Source organism: Molossus molossus, unplaced genomic scaffold, assembly GCF_014108415.1.
Source record: "Molossus molossus isolate mMolMol1 unplaced genomic scaffold, mMolMol1.p scaffold_m16_p_19, whole genome shotgun sequence".
Classification (NCBI taxonomy): Eukaryota; Metazoa; Chordata; class Mammalia; order Chiroptera; family Molossidae; genus Molossus; species Molossus molossus.
This window is the reverse complement of record NW_023425354.1, coordinates 42,453,459-42,469,007: the sequence shown is the minus strand read 5'-3', so window position 1 is coordinate 42,469,007 and position 15,549 is coordinate 42,453,459. Positions and strand designations below refer to the sequence as shown.

The 15,549-nt window shown below is 52.3% G+C and overlaps 1 protein-coding gene across 2 annotated transcripts; it reads right to left on the bottom strand.

Annotated features, from left to right (window-relative positions):
• Positions 1-1,896: 1,896 nt before the first annotated feature.
• On the bottom strand, positions 1,897-12,600 carry SERPINF1 (serpin family F member 1). 2 transcript variants are annotated; one of them, XM_036268708.1, is made up of 8 exons: positions 12,515-12,600; positions 8,765-8,852; positions 7,107-7,305; positions 6,144-6,299; positions 5,550-5,753; positions 4,326-4,468; positions 2,895-3,105; positions 1,897-2,496 (listed from the first exon to the last, which is right to left on the bottom strand). In XM_036268708.1, the coding sequence occupies exons 2-8, from the start codon at positions 8,843-8,845 to the stop codon at positions 2,237-2,239; spliced, it is 1,254 nt and encodes a 417-aa protein (XP_036124601.1). In that variant the 5' UTR covers positions 8,846-8,852; positions 12,515-12,600; the 3' UTR covers positions 1,897-2,236. The 2 variants fall into 2 exon arrangements, with proteins under 2 accessions (XP_036124601.1, XP_036124602.1); XM_036268709.1 differs by lacking the exon at positions 12,515-12,600 and adding an exon at positions 10,163-10,213.
• Positions 12,601-15,549: the final 2,949 nt, after the last annotated feature.

Sequence of the window (15,549 nt, the reverse complement as noted above, 5' to 3'; positions counted from 1 at the left end):
CCCACTGGAGATTTGGCCCACAACTTGGGCATGTGCCCTGACCAGGAATCGAACCAGCAACCTCGTGGTGCATGGGTTGATGCTCAACCACTGAGACACACCAGCTGGACAGTAGAGCTAACTTTTTCAAGAAGAAAAATTTAGCCCTGTGAACAACGTTTCAAACACTCGGCATGTTTTACGTTCCTGAAAAAGCTCCTGTTATACTTTGTAAAATAGGCATACTTCCTTAAAAAGATGTTTAGAATTTTTACGTCAAGTCCCATTTTTATATGTACTTGAAAGATTTCTTTAAATGCTTTATAAAATAGCCCTGGTCACTGTGACTCAGTTGGTTGGAGCATCGTCTCTGCACCAAAGTGTCACAGGTTTGATTCCCAGTCAGGGCACATACCCAGGTAGCGAGTTCGATCTCCAGTTAGGGTGCATGTGGGATGCAACCAGTCGAAGTTTCTCTCTCCTCCTTTCCTCTCTCTCTCTCTCAATAAAAAATTTAAACATATCCTTGGGGGAAGATTTTTAAAACTGCTTTATAAAATAAAGAATTACTTTCAGATTACAAAATACCTCCCTTATCTATCCAAGTGTTATCTCATGTTGTCAGGTGACATTAACTTAACTGGGGAAACCTGTGCTTGCATTAAAACCTAAAGTCTGGCCCTGGCCGGTTTGGCTCAGCGGTTGGAGCGTCGGTCTACGGTCCTGAGAGACCCGGGTTCGGTTCCCGCTGGGGGCGCGTACCTCGGTTGCAGTTTGTCCCCGGCCCTGGTCAGTTGTGCGGGTGGCAGCCACTCGATGTGTCCCTTTCACGTCGATGTTTCTCTCTCTCTCTCTGTTCCTCTCTCTCCCCTCCACTCTACCTGAACAAAAAATGGAAAAATGTCCTCGGGTGAGGATAAAAAAATAAATAAAACCAAAAACCTAAAGTCTGGCCCTGGCCAGTTTGGCTGAACGGTTAAAGCGTCGGCCTGTGGTCCAGAGAGACCTGGGTTCGGTTCCCACTAAGGGCATGTACCTCGGTTGCAGTTTGTCCCTGGCCCTGGTTGGTCATGAGGGTGGCAGTTACTCGATGTGTCCCTTTCACATTGATGTTTCTCTCTCTCTCCCTCTCCCTCCCACTCTATCTGAACAAAAGATGGAAAAATGTCCTCGGATGAGGATTAAAAAAAAAACCAAAAAACCTGAGGTCTGGCGCTGGCCAGTTTGCTCAGTGGTTAGAGTGTCAGCCCTCGGACCAAAGAGTTGTGGGTTTGATTCCAGCCAAGGGCACATACCTTGGTTAGTTTGTTCCCCAGCCCTGGTCAGGGTCGTGTGGGAGGCAGCCAGCCCATGTGTCTCTTTCACACTGATGTTTCTCTCTCTCTCTCTCCCACTCTTATCTGAAGATAAATGGAAAAATATTTTTTTCATTTTTTTTGTTTAATCTTCACCCGAGGACATTTTTGCATTTATCTTCAGATAAAGCAGGAGGAAGAGAGAGAAAAAAACATCAATGTGAGAGAGACACATAGACTGGTTACCACCCACATGACCCCAACCAGGGCTGGGGACAAACTGCAATTGAGGTACATGCCCTTAGCTGGAACCGAACCTAGGACTGTCTGGTCTGTGGGCCGAAGCTCTAAACACTGAGCAAAACCGGCCCGGGCTGGAAAAAAGTCTGGCGCTGGCCAGGTACCTAAGTTGGTTGCAGCATTGTCCCGTACACCAAAAGGTTGCAGGTTTAATTCCCGATGATGGCACATATGGGAGGCAACCGATCAATATTTCTCTCGTATATTCATATTTCTCTCCCTCTCTCTCTAAAAATCAGTAAGATGAGGATTAAAACAACAAATATACTAAAGTCTGGTTTATTTAAGATAGTGGAGCCAGGAAATGCCCTCCCGGGGGCATTAGTGGTCTTAGTATGTAAACATTCCAGAGCAGAGAACCAGTCCCTGCCTTATACAATGCAGATAACAAAATTCTTATAAATGGTGACTTTCTGCAGAGTTTAGATAGACCCAGGCTAGAAGTGCAGGACCACAAAATTCCTAAAGGGCAATTTATCTGCATATTATACAGAACACAGCTCAAAATAGGAGGAACGGGGTAACAAAAGTTAAGGATAAAGCACTTTTATTGCAAAGTATACATTGAAACATTATAGGAGTAGCCTTCTTGTAATGTATATTCTGCCATCCCTCTAGGGTTTCTTTTTTCTTCTGGAGTAATTGGACATTAAACTGGAGCATTAAGTGCCCCTAGGATCCAGGATTTTGCCTATGAAGAGAAGAGCCCCTGTGTCCGTGTCCCTCAGCACAAAGATGAAAGGCTGGTTAAGGTGATAGTCCAGGGGGAAGGTGAGGCGAGCAGGCTGGAGCTCCGGGCTGGGGGTGGTGGCCGCTCCATCCTCATTCCACTCAAAGCCAGCCCTGTGTTCCACTTGAGTAAGTTTGATAGATTTGCCCGAGATCTTGCTGAAGTCTGGCAAATCGAACAAGGACTGCAGCTCTGCAGAGATTGAGAGGGATTTCCATTAAAACCCTGTCTTATCCAACACCCCAAGGAAGAATACAGCCTGATTCCTAAATCCTGCTCCAAGGAGGTAAGCCAGCTGGGAGTGGAACACCACTTTGACCTTTTGTGAGATACAAAGGGCTCCAGTTAAAGGCTGAGTGATTTGCCCAAGAGCACAGAGCAATTGAGGTTAAGATTAGGAACCAGATCCACAGACCTGCCTCGAGAGGCAGGTTATAGGATGTATGGTCATGGGGCTAAGGAATGAGTCTGATGAGGAAGGCGGCTCAGCCTCCTCCAGCACTATGTATGAGAACTGAGGAATCACCCGTGGTCTCCCTACAAAGACTCACCCCACCCACCCCAAAAGCAAAGGAGCCTTGCAGACGTACTCATCTCCTGCAGGGACTTAGTGACCTCGCCTTCGTAACTCAGCTTCAGCTTGGGGACGGTCAGGACTGCTTGAACAGTCTTCAGTTCTCGGTCTATGTCATGAACGAACTCGGAGGTGAGGCTCTCTTCTATCATGGTCAAGTTCTGGGTCACTTTCAGAGGCAGGAAGAAGATGATACTCATGCTTCCCGTCAAGGGCAGCTGGGCAATCTGAAACAACGGGGAGGAAGCCGCACGGGTTAGTCCTTCCGAGGCTTGGAGCCTAGGGATAGACACGCACGGCCGGGTGCGTCTCTCCTGTGGTAGGGCCCTGGCCCCGCTGTGTCCCAGCCCCTAATCTGTTTAACGGTGGTTCCTCTTTAGCTTGTTGCCTTCTGGCTGCAAGATGTTTACTAATGTTCCTTCAAAAGGTTGACTTGTCTTTTCTTACCTTGACCTGATACCAACTGAAGTTATCTGCTGCAAGAATTTTCTCCTGTGATTCTAAGGAGCTAGAATTGAATTTTAGGTCTCTGTCTTCTCCCAAGATTTACCTGCCAACAGTTACCAGTCATGTGACATAGAGCGAGCCCAGGGCTAGAAGTGGGGGTGTTGGGCACAGCGACACAGAAGCAGCAATAAGGTGGGTCCTTTGAGTGGAGGTTTTTAACCTAAGGTCCATCCCAGGCCCCAAAAGCCCCTGAAATTATATACAGAAATGTGTGTGTGCACAGACGTGGCATTTCTTTCAAGTATTCAGGTGCTTTGTCAGATTCCCAAAGAAAAAGGTTAAGAACTACTGACTTAGAATTAAAAGAAGTCAGGCATAGGTGTGAAAGACTTAGAAGGTCAGCTCTTTGGAATTTCTGACAGTTTTTGAAGTTTGGCTTTGAATTCTAGAATGTTCCCACACAGGGGATTGGGCCCACAACCTGGGCATGTGTCCTGACTGGGAATCGAACCAGCAACCTCTTCCACTGAGTCGACGCTCAACCACTGAGCCACACAGGCCAGGCCTTTTGTTTCTTTTTTTAATCCTCACCTGGGGATATTTTTCCATTTTTGTTCAGATAGAGTGGGAAGGAGGGAGAGAGAGAAACATCATTGTGAGAGACACACATCGACTGGTTGCCTCCCGCACGACCCCAACCAGGGACAAACCAAAACCAAGGTGCGTGCCCGTGACCGGAATCGAACCTGTGACTCACTGGAACACGGGCCGATGCTCTAACCTCCGAGCCAAATTGGCAGGGCCTTATCCTTAAAGCAACCCTAGTGACGTAAGTTTCTACCCACATTTATTTTAAGAGGAAAAAAAGGCTCACAGGAGCTGTTAACTTGCTGAAAGTCACACAGTAGGTAAAATTTAGACTATGTCAGATCTCAAGTCGTTCTATTTCCATGACATCACCTGCAGTCTTTGTCCTCTCCTGCCACCCACCACTACAAACCTTGCAGCTCAGGTCAGAATCCAAGCCATAGCGTAAGACAGCTTTAGGGTCTGACATCATGGGCACTCTCACAGTCCTCCCTTCATCCACGTGGAAATCCTGGAGGGAAGTCTTTCTGGAGTCAAACTTTGTTACCCACTGCCCTGGAATGAAACAAATGGAGTACCCTAAGCCCCAGGACACCAGACAGCCACTGGGCCGCGCTGAGACCAAAGCCTCGTGTTGAAAAGTGCCTGCCTAAAGGAATCTCAGTTGTCAGAGGCCCCGACACATCGGGGAATAAGTCCCCTCGGAAGGAAATACATTGATTTTATTCATCTGACTCTGGATCGTACAAGTTCCATGACCGCCTGGCTGAAAAGGAAAGTGGTGTGTGCTTCTACAGTGGTGCCTGGGGCCAGGATCAGAGGAAGTCAGAGCTGGAAGGGACCTGGGCCTCATTTCCTCACCCCTCTCACCCCTGAAAAAGCACTGAAGCCCCGAGAAGCGAAGTGACTTGCCTAGGTTCACACAGCGAGCTGACGATCAGGCTCCCCTACTTCAGTGTTGCCTTTGAACATGCTGGTCTGGGACAGAACTGCTTTCATTCCCTGGGGTCCACACTTCAAGTCGAGCTTTTCTTGGGGCGTTTAGGGGGTCTGTTCTTGCTACTGCCCGATAGATGGTCATAAAGCATTTTAAGGGGAGGTTGCCCCAAGTCCCACCCAAGGCTTATCCGAATGGGGCTGGCCTCACATGGGCCTGTGGGATAGTCTCGGGCACGTCGCCACAGCCTAGAAGAATGATGTCAGAGAAGTGCTAGGATTGATGTGAAGGTGGGAGGGGACCTGGAGTACCTCTGAGGGAGGTGTGCCGTCCCAGTGGTGGAGAGAAGAAAACAGGCCCGGAAGGGCTATGAAGCTTAGGCAGGGCTCTGCATCCAGCAAAGGCGGGGCGGGGCTCTGACCTCGTCTGACTCCAGCCAGACATCTGACAGTGCCCGCCCCGAACACCCCAACAGGCAGAGTGCGGTGCTTCCTTCTCTCTGCCGGTCTCACCGCCTCACACTTCCTAGGCCTCGGACCGACCACTAGCAGATAGCGCTCAGGCAAGGCTTTCTCAGGCCCTCCTCTGGCTTCGCCTCTGGGTTGGCGTCGGACTAGGTCTTCGACTTCCCCCCTTTCCCGGTCCTGCCTGACTACTGCCGCCCACCCTTGGCCAAAAGAGAAGCGGAGAAGGCCTCACCCTTGAAGTACGCCACACCCAGAAGGAGAATGCTGATTTCGCTGGGCATGTCCCTTGTGGACCTAGCAATTTTCCCTTTCGTCTGAGCCTGCACCCAGTTGTTCATCTCCTGAAGGTCCAGGCGGGCATTCCCGCTCAGGACTCTGGGCCTGGTCCCGTATGACTTTTCCAGGGGTGTAACAAAGCTAGATTTTATCCGCAGCTCTGGGAAGAGAAGGGGCAGGGTTAGTGTAGTCTGCGAGCCAGTCCCGCATCTCCGCTTTGAAAATGCCAGGCTTCAGTTCTGGTCTGCGGGCCCTGACTTCCTGCCCAGCGTCCTCTCCCCCACCCACCCACCCCCAGCTTCCCCAGGCCGCACTGCACACAGGCTACAGGTTTTGCTCATTGCTGTTTCTCTTCATGTTACTGCCCTCCACAGACCCTCCCACTGTCTCCCTCAGCCCAGCCCGCTTCCTCTTTCTGATCCCCTCTGGTCTCACGGGGCCCCTTCCTGCCTCCCAGCGCTCGCCCTGGCCTGGGCAGACGCGATCTACTGTTTCGAAGCCCCCGCGCGAGCATAGAGCCCGCTCCTCGGCGGCCCGGGCTAGCTCTCACTCCTCTCAAAGACGATCCGGGAAGCACTCTTGAGGTTCTTCTGTGGGGCAGTGAGGGAGGCAAGGAGTTCCTTGTAGGTGCCGTGGATGTCTGGGTTGGTGATCAGGTCGTAGTAGAGAGCCCGGTGAATGCTGGATTCTGTCCGCTGTTCAGCTCCTGCCCGAGAGACAAGGATGTGGGCTCGCTCACTGTCCCTGGGCCCAGCTCAGGCCAGCTCCCGTGACCGCACAGGGACACTCTGCCCTCGGTCTTTTTGTCTTCGGGTACTGGAGACATTCTAGGTAGGAAGGAATTTCAAGGCAACAGAAGAAACAGATTTTCCTGAAGTCGGCTAAGGGCATTGGGCCTGGAGGGAGAGAATGAGGGGTACAAGCCCCTGCGCTTCCCCCGTCACAGCACTCACCAGGCTGTGCTCTAGTTACCTGTTCATTATTTATTGGTTTTTCTTTTTAGAGAGAGAGAGAGGAAGGGAGAGAGAGAGAAACATTGATTTGTTTTTCTACTTATTCATGCATTCATTGGCTAATTCTTGTCTGTACCCCGACTGGGGATCGAACCCGCAACCTTGGTGTATCAGGATGATGCTCTAACCAACTGAGCTACCCAGCCAGGGCCTGTAGTTACCTGTGCCCACTTATGTGCAGTTATATCCCCAGAACCAAGCCTACTGGCTGGCATGTAGGGGAAGCTCATTTGAGGAATTAATGAGGGTCAAAGTCACCGTGTCAATAAGTGGTCCTGAAGTCACACGCCGGGGTCAGCAGTGCTCAACAACCTCCTGGGGAGCCAGAGAGTTGTGTGTGCACAGCCTTCAAGCTCCCACGCGCGTTCTGGGACCCCACTGGGGCCACTCCGCATCTCTGCGCCCCCCGAGGTCAGTCCCCTGGGGCTTAGAGAAGCAGAGGTGTGCGGTGGCCGATGGCAGCACCAGGGTTGAGGGCCTTCCTGCGCCAGAGAACTCACCCAGCGAGAGGGCGGAGAGGGCAGTGGCCACGCTGAGTGGAGACAGGAGCACGTTGGTGGTGGGGCTCGCGCTGGATTTCACGCGGTACAGGTCGTAGCCGAAGTTGGAGACAGCCGCTGCCAGCTTGTTCACAGGGACCTTGAAGAAGGGATCCTCCTCCTCTACTGACACCCCCGTGGTTTCGGGGGCTGGGGAACCCTGGATTGGAGTACAAGGACCAGTGGAGGTGAGTAGTGGATGCCTGGTCTCCCCACTGCTTTGCTGGGATTGTCATTCTGGCCACTCTGCCTGTCTTGTGGTATGCTTATCCTAACACCGGAATGAGTTTGTGTCCCCCGAACACGCAAGAGCCCTCTGCTGGGGGGAGGCACCCCCCGGGAGACATTAGCTGACCAGGTTTCAACCTGGTGAGCCTCAGGCCTGTGACATTTAAAAATAAAAGAGGAGCCCTGGCCGGTTTGGCTCAGCGATTGGAGCGTCGGCCTGCGGTCCAGAGAGACCCGGGTTCGGTTCCGAGGCGTGTGCCTCGGTTGTGGTTTGTCCCCGGCCCTGGTCGGTCCTGCCAGGTGGCAGCCACTCGATGTGTCCCTTTCACGTCGATGTTTCTCTCTCTCTCTCTCTCTCTTCCTCTCTCTCCCTCCCATTCTATCTGAACAAAAAAATGGAAAAAATGTCCTCAGGTGAGGATAAAAAAAATTTAAAAAAAAAAAAGAGGAGAGGAGAGGCGCCCCCTTCCCTCCCAAGAAACGCTGTGCTCAGGCCAGATCAGCTTCCCGCCTGCCCGCCCCCACTGCTCAGGTCTGCCTGTGGAACCCTCCTGTCCTTCCTGGCCCTGATCAGGTGTCTCCTCCACCACACTGTCCCAGTTTGTCCCAATCTGAAGGAAACTTTGGTTTTCCGACCTTTTCTTAGAGTCAAATACCACATATATATTAACCACCTACCATGAACTGCCTGGGCTCTGTGCTGAGTTATTTCATTTCATACTTGTTGATGCAGTTGATAACCCCCAAGACTAGTATCTCAAAAGGCTGAGTTCCTTGGAGGCAAGAACTGATTCTTTTATATTTCCACCCACCCATCCCTAGCTCCTACAGAGCAGGCGTTCAGTAGATGAAATATAAGTGATTGGCCACACAGTCCTGTAAGAATGGGTACTTTTAAATCTCATTGTATAGGTAAGAAAACAGAGACTCGGGTCAAGTAACTTACCTAAGGTCACCAAGCTAAGGAGAGGTGGAGCCAGAATTCAAATTCAGACTCACGACAATGTCCAGGGCTCCAGCCAGCGTGCCTGGCTGCCCTGGCCCTCGCGTGGCAATAAGCCCCGCGGTCACCTAGCATAGGCTTCTTAGCATCTGCCTTTCCACACCCTTGCACTGGAACAAATACCCGCGTATACTGCCCACTCATGAGACTCGGGAACGCAGGCAGCGAGGAGAGGTCCTCGCTGGAGAGACAGCCCGGCTACGAGAATGCTTTTGCTTCTCACTCCTTTTGGCTTTTATTTTTGTCCCCACTATGTTCTCTGAAAGGCAGGGCAAGAGGTTTTCTCTGTTTTGCTGATGTCTAGACGTAGAGGCCAGAGCCTGGCCTGGAACCTGGGTGCCTGCTGAGGAGGGACCGGCCCCACGCCCCCACCTCACCCACCACTGACCTCCGGGCTGCCAGCGTTGCCCTGGCAGCTGCCGCTCCCGAGGAGGGCTCCGGTCCAGAGGAGGAGCGTGAGGGCCTGCATCCCTGGCCTGCAAGAAAGCGAGAGGTGGCAGGCAGCGTCCGTCACCCCGCCCCCTACCCTGGGCAGGGAGCAGGGCCCGGCAGGACTAGGCACCTTCCCTCCAGGCTGGAAGTGGACTCGCAGGTCCCACCCTCTCGCAACTCCCCACCCCTCCACCTGCCTCAGGGCCCACCAGGTGAGCTCAAGCTTTCAGCCCATTTTCTGTGGCAGGAACCCCCACCCCCCCACCCCCACCACCCACCCCCATCAGAACCCAAAGCTCCAGGACAGTGGGCATCCAGCAGGGGGTCCCGAGTGTGGATATGGCCTGGCAAATGCACCAAGGCTTCTCCCGGGAGGCACTTGACCAGCTCGTGATGCAGGAGTTGGGGCAGTATCTAGCTAGGTCTCGTGTTTGGACCACAGAATAGAGAGAATGGGGGCATCCGGTCCAGCCTCTGCTATCCCCAAGAAGTTCTCAAACTCTCTCCTTGAATCCCTCTGGCCTGGAAGCTGTGGCCTCATAAGGGACTCGTTCCCTCCCCAGACAGGTCAGTGTCAAGAGCCCTTATTCGCGGTTAGGAATGCTGGTCTTGGGTCAGACAGCCTGGGCTCAAATCAAGTCCGTGTCTTAATGTCTCTCCAAATCATAGTGTCTTCTCTTGTAAAATGGAAATCAAGTGGTTCTGAACTGTCATAATGAGGATTCAATTAGATGATGCCAAATAGCACTTACCAGTGCCAGAGACAGGTGAGCTCTCCAGTGGTCCCTGAGTCAAAATGTATCCCTACGGCTGGAACCCCAGGGCCTCCTTCTCCCCCCGGGGAGCCAGGTCTTCTTCCCCCTCCGGCTCGAAAATAGCTCTTACACCTCCAAAGCCTTCCTTCCTTCAGGTTAAACAACCCTGGCCTCAAAGACGCCCCCCAAGCCCCTTCAACTCTACAGCTGTGCTCTCTCCTGACCCGGCTCTGGTCCGGCCCCTGGACCACAAGGGAAAAGGGAAATCTGGGTCCAGGGCTCTAGGTGCTCCCCCATCCCTCACCCTCCTGCATTCACTGCAACTATGGGCTCGCCCTGGGTCATGATGGGGAGGGGGACGGGACGCGGCAGCTGGTGGGCTCTCAGATCAGACCTTTCAAGAGCCTTCTGGTTAGAAAGTGGGACAAAGTCTCAGCAACCAGGACCTTTGTCTGGTCCCTGCTCTCCCTCCATTCACACTGCCAAATCAAGAACTTATCATCTGTCTTCCCCCTCACCTCCCCTGACACACACACGGGCCAAGGGGCTCTAGCCTTGTCATTATCCTCTCATGTACCCGGTAACCCCCACACACATACTTGTCTGACTTCTTAGAACAAATAGGAAAGTTGGGAGTGCCGTATGTGATTTTTGGCCAAAGTCCTTCAAATTAAGCCTGGTAATCCTCTGGATAACTCTGTAGAGTATGAAAGGCAACAAAAGAAAAGACGCCGCCTGAGTGTGCTCGGCTCCCCGCGGCTGCCCGTGGGAACCAGCCCACTTTCTTTGTAAACCCCGCTCTGAGCCAGGAGCCCTGTCTTCTCAGGCGGCTGCTCTCCCACATCTGCCCCTGCCGCTCAGGGAGACGTCTGCGCCCAGACAACGGGAAGAGCTTTCTGCAGAGGCTGATAGAGACCTAAGCACCAGACTCTCAACGTTCCCTCCACCCAGCCAGCCCCACCCAGAGCTGGCAGGAGCCTTCCTTGCCTGCGCCTCAGGAGACTGGTTTATTGGAGACGGAAGACTCAGTGAGATCCACAGGCGCCACGGCCAGAGGAACAGTTGTCAGCTCCAGTGACTCGGGCCAGAGCAGGGAGTTGAGAGAGGAGCCAGGGGCAGGGGTCATCCTGGGATACTGTTTAAGCAAACTAAGTTCACAGTGCCAATACCCTTCAAAGCAGGACCTTCTCTGTGGGAATCCCTACAGCATCTGAGCCCAGGTCCCAGGTCCTGTGGTCACCATGTGGGTGGGCTGAGGACTGAAGATGAAGTTAGGGACCCCGGCAGGATAAGGCACATGGGTCCACAGCTGGCCCGGAGCCAGTCACAGGACACGTGGCACCTCTTTGAACCCTCCACCTTAGCCCTGGGGAAGAGGGAAGTGGAGAGGTTATTGAAAGCCCCCTGTGAGGGCAGTAGGAGGGCAAACAGTAGGGTCGGCATGGGAGGTCCCTCTGAGCACTCAAGGCCCCGTCCAAGGTGATTGTTCCATGGGCTGGGGCCGGCAGCCATTGCTGGCCAGGGGCATAGGGACAACGATGCCATCCTGTCCAAAGGGCAGTATCCCAGCCAAACTTCTGTCCTACCAGGTGGGGGAGGAGGTAGATATTCTCCCTATTGGGCCAAGGTCAGGCCTTACTTCCTGCCACATTGCCCAAATCAAGAGACATAAGGAACTGGGATTTCATGATCTTGCCTTCAAGCTGGGAGGATAAAGTTGAGCCAATACATGTGTTTCAAATTAAACCCAATTGTGAGACAAACACCATTCCTCCTCCTCCTCCTCCTCCTCCTCCTCCTCCACCACCACCACCACCACCACCTCCACCATCTCCTCCCAGAACCACAGAGCCTTCAAGCCACATGGTGGTGAGCCTCGTGGACAGTGCGAGGAAGGGCACCACCCTCTCCCCTGGCCCTGGGAGGGAGATAACAAGGGTCCCCTTCCAGCCCACCCCACCTAAGGTGACTCCATCAGCTTCCAGGCAATGTTTCTTATGCAGACCTGATTAGGTTGGGCCAGGGTGCCCACCTCTCTCACCTCCCTGCACCCAGAAGGACCAGACTTAGGAACAGAACTCCCTGGCGCCTTCCTCTCCCACCCTCAGCCGGGGGCTGAACTCCCAGTGGAGGGGCATGGGCAGGGATGGGGTTTCTGGGAAGCCTGCACTTTTCTTTGGCCCGGACCCGCTCCTGCTGTGGCCTGCCTGAGGGAGCGGAAGGGGTGCGGGCTGCATTCTCTTTAGAACTGGCAGCTGAGCCCCCAAACACCAAACACTGCCTGGGCTAAATAACAGTCTTTGTTCATGAGAGGCCAAAACCCCACTGACCTCCCAGCTTTTGCTGGCAGCCAATTTGGCCGACAGAAAAGGGTGGGCACTGGGGAGAAGGACCCAGCTGTCCTCCCTCCCAGCTCTCCAGCACGGCTCAATAGGCCAGCTGCTGGCAGCGCTGGGAAGTTAGCACCGAAATCAGCAGCAGTTGACCGAGCAGCTGAGTCTGAGCTAAGGCTGGGCTGCAGGATGGGCTGCCTCCCCAACCGCCCCGTGGGAGCACAGCTCCCTGACAGCCGCCTGCCCTCCGGGCTGCAGAGCCTCCCAGGTGCTGCTCAGACCCGACCCAGCAGCTGAGCTCTGCTTCTTGCCCCCCACCCCCACCCCTACCCCCTCCACTGCTTCCATCCACTCATTCAAGTTGTTCCAGCCTCTCTTAGTGGTGCAACTGAGTTTAGGGATAACTGGGTCACCACCTTCTGACCCCCAACTCCATCTGCCCTCTCTCATCCACTAATCCTGATGCCCATGCTGCACAGGCTACTGGGTCCCCACCTCCTCTCCCTTGCTCCCCTCTTTTACACTCCCTTGGATACCCTGCCTGTCCCCAGTCCTGCAGCCCACAGGAGCCTGTCCCGTCTCCCCCTGACACGAAGACCAGACAAGGAGCGGCTGTACCTGTGGGTGCGCTGCAGCTCGGTGCCCAGCTGAGGTCTGCACACTGAGGGGGCTCCTGCAAGCACAAGGGCTTTTTCTGCTGCCTCCCAATCCCGCTTCCAGCAGGCTTCAGATTACAGCTGCTCCTGTCTTAAAGCGACCTGCACTCAATTCGGATTCTGCGATTGCATCATTGTCTGGTGTTAACTTTAACCCACTGCTGTCCTTCCTCCATGCACCCCGACAACACACACACTCCCACACCCTACTCCCCCACCAGACAGACCTTCCTTCAGGCCCTGGCCGTCCTCACTGCCTGAGGTGCCAGCCCCAGTGGGCACCTTGGCCGGCCTGGGTGGGAGATGGGACTGAGGAGAGTCTTGCAGGAGACAGGGGCAGGCTAGTGGAGTGGAGAAAACGCTCGTCCACTGCTGTATTCTGGGCTTTTCCTGGTCCTTGGCTCTGGCACTAACTGGGATTTAGGGCAAGACAACGCACATGATTTCTCCCTTTCTCAGCTGAAAGTGAAGGGATGGCCTAGCCAGGTAGCTCAGCTGGTTAGAGCATCATCCTGATACGTCAAGGTTGCAGGTTCGATCCATGGTCAGGGCACATATAAGAAGCAACCAATGCATGCATAAATAAGTGAAACAACAAATCAATGTTTATGTCTCTCCCTTCCTCTCTTTCTCTAAAATCAATTTTTAAAAAAAAATTTTTAAATAAAGGCATGGGCCCTGGCCGGTTTGGCTCAGCGGTTAGAGCGTCCGCCTGCGGTCCGTAAAGACCCGGGTTCGGTTCCCGCTAAGGGCACGTACCTCGGTTGCAGTTTGTCCCCGGCCCTGGTTGGTCGTGCGGGTGGCAGCCACTCGATGTGTCCCTTTCACATCGATGTTTCCCTCTCTCTCTCTTCCTCTCTCTCCCTCCTACTCTGTCTGTACAAAAAATGGAAAAATGTCCTCGGATGAGGATTAAAAAAAAAAAAAAAAAAGGCATGGCCCTGGCCAATATTGCCCAGTGGTTAGAGCATTGGCCTGAACACCAAAGGGTCACAGGTTCTATTTCCAGTCAAGGGCGTGTACCTGGGTTGCAGGTTTGATCCCCGGCCCTGGTCAGGGCATATGCAGGAAGTAACCAATCAATGTATCTCTCTCACTTTGATGCTTCTCCCTCTCTCTCTCTCTCTCTCTCTCTCTCTCACCCTCTCTCTCTTTCACTCTCAAAAAAAAAAATTCTTGGGTGAGGATTAACAAATAAACAAAGAAGGAATGGAACTGGAATATGTGTGCTTTTTCAGCCCTGAAATTCTATGAGTTTTGAAGGGCAGTGGAGAAAATATCCGACCAGAGAAAGAAATGAGATGTGTTATAAGCATTAGTCCTGAAGAAGCCAAATGTGTGCTTGGCACCCACCTAGGCACAACAGAAGTCATCTGGAGAAGAGAACACCTAGCCCCTGCCCACCTCTGGATGTTTAGGAACTTGCAGTTCGGTTGTGAAACTAAAATACTAACATGGTAATTAATTAGAGGATGTAACAAAATGTTTTCTAGACAGTGGCCCTGGCCACAGGAGGAAAGATCACTCTGGGGTATTTGGCTTAAGGAAGAGAACATTTAGGGGAACATTTAGGGGAACCTCGCCTCCAGGGAGCAGAGCTAGGGCCCCTGGGTAGAATTTTCCAGTGGACAAAGTTCAGCTTTATAAAAGGAAAGATGTGTCAACAGTCAGAGTTCGCTCCACTCAACAAAAGTTGAGTACCTCAACACTAGCTGGGGTCCGCGGGGGAGAAAGAGTACATGGATGGATTAGGCTCAGTGCTCACCCCCCAGAAACTGACCTGCTGATAACAGGCTGATCTGAGAACAGCTCCTTTCAATATAATGCCACAGTTCTGTGATAGCAGTCCTTAGAGCCACACTGTCCAAAACAAATGCCACTAGCAAGTGTGACCGTGAGCACTTGAAATGTGCTAGTCTGAGCTGTGATCGGCCATAAGTGTAAAATGCACACTAGGTTTTGAATATTTAGTGGGAAAAAACGATGTAAACCATCTTAATAATTTTACACTGATTGCACATATTGGGTTAAATAAAATATAGCATTAGAATTAATTTCATCCCTGGCCAGTTTGGCTCAGCGGTTGGAGCGTCGGCCTGTGGTCCAGAGAGACCTGGGTTTGATTCTCACTAGGGGCATGTGCCTCAGTTGCAGTTTGTCCCTGGCCGTGGGTCGTGCAGGTGGCAACCACTCGGTGTGTCCCTTTCACTTCGATGTTTCTCTCTCTCTCTCTCTTCCTCCCACTCTATCAGAACAAAAAATGGAAGGATGTCCTCGGATGAAGATAAAAAAAAATTAATTTCACCTATTCATTTTCTAATGTGTGTACTAGAAAATCTTAAATGACATATGTGGTTTGACTGTATTTCTGTTGGACAGCACCGCTCTATGGGGTATTGTGGTAGCGTCGTGGAATGTAGGCGTCTAAGCTGAATCTTGAAGGGTGAATAAGAATAGCTAAGCATAGAAAAAGAGGGAGGATATTACTATCCATGTGGACAAGTTAAAATTGGATCCCTGTCTCATACCATACACAAAAATGAACTCTGTACTTCAGACATTTAAATGTGAAAAACCATTTCTGTTTGTGCAGAACCTTTTTTTTTCTTTGTACGTGCCCCTAGCGGGAACCGAACCTGGGACTCTCTGGTCCACAAGCTGATACTCCAACCGCTGAGCCAAACCAGCCAGGGCTGTGCAGAACATTTTTATTTTCTTTTTTTAATCCTCACCCAAGGACACTTTTCCATTTATCTTCAGATAGAGTGGGAAGGGAAAGGAGAGAGAGAAACATCAGTGTGAAAGAGGCACATCGACTGGTTGCCTCCCACACAACCCCAACCAGGGCCGGGGACGAACCACAACCAAGGTACGTGCCCTTGACTGGAATCGAACCTTCGACTCATTGGTCCGTGGGCTGACTCTCTACCATTGAGCCAAAACAGCAAGGTTGCTGTGCAGAACCTTTTAAAATTACTTTTTATTTAAATTATTTAC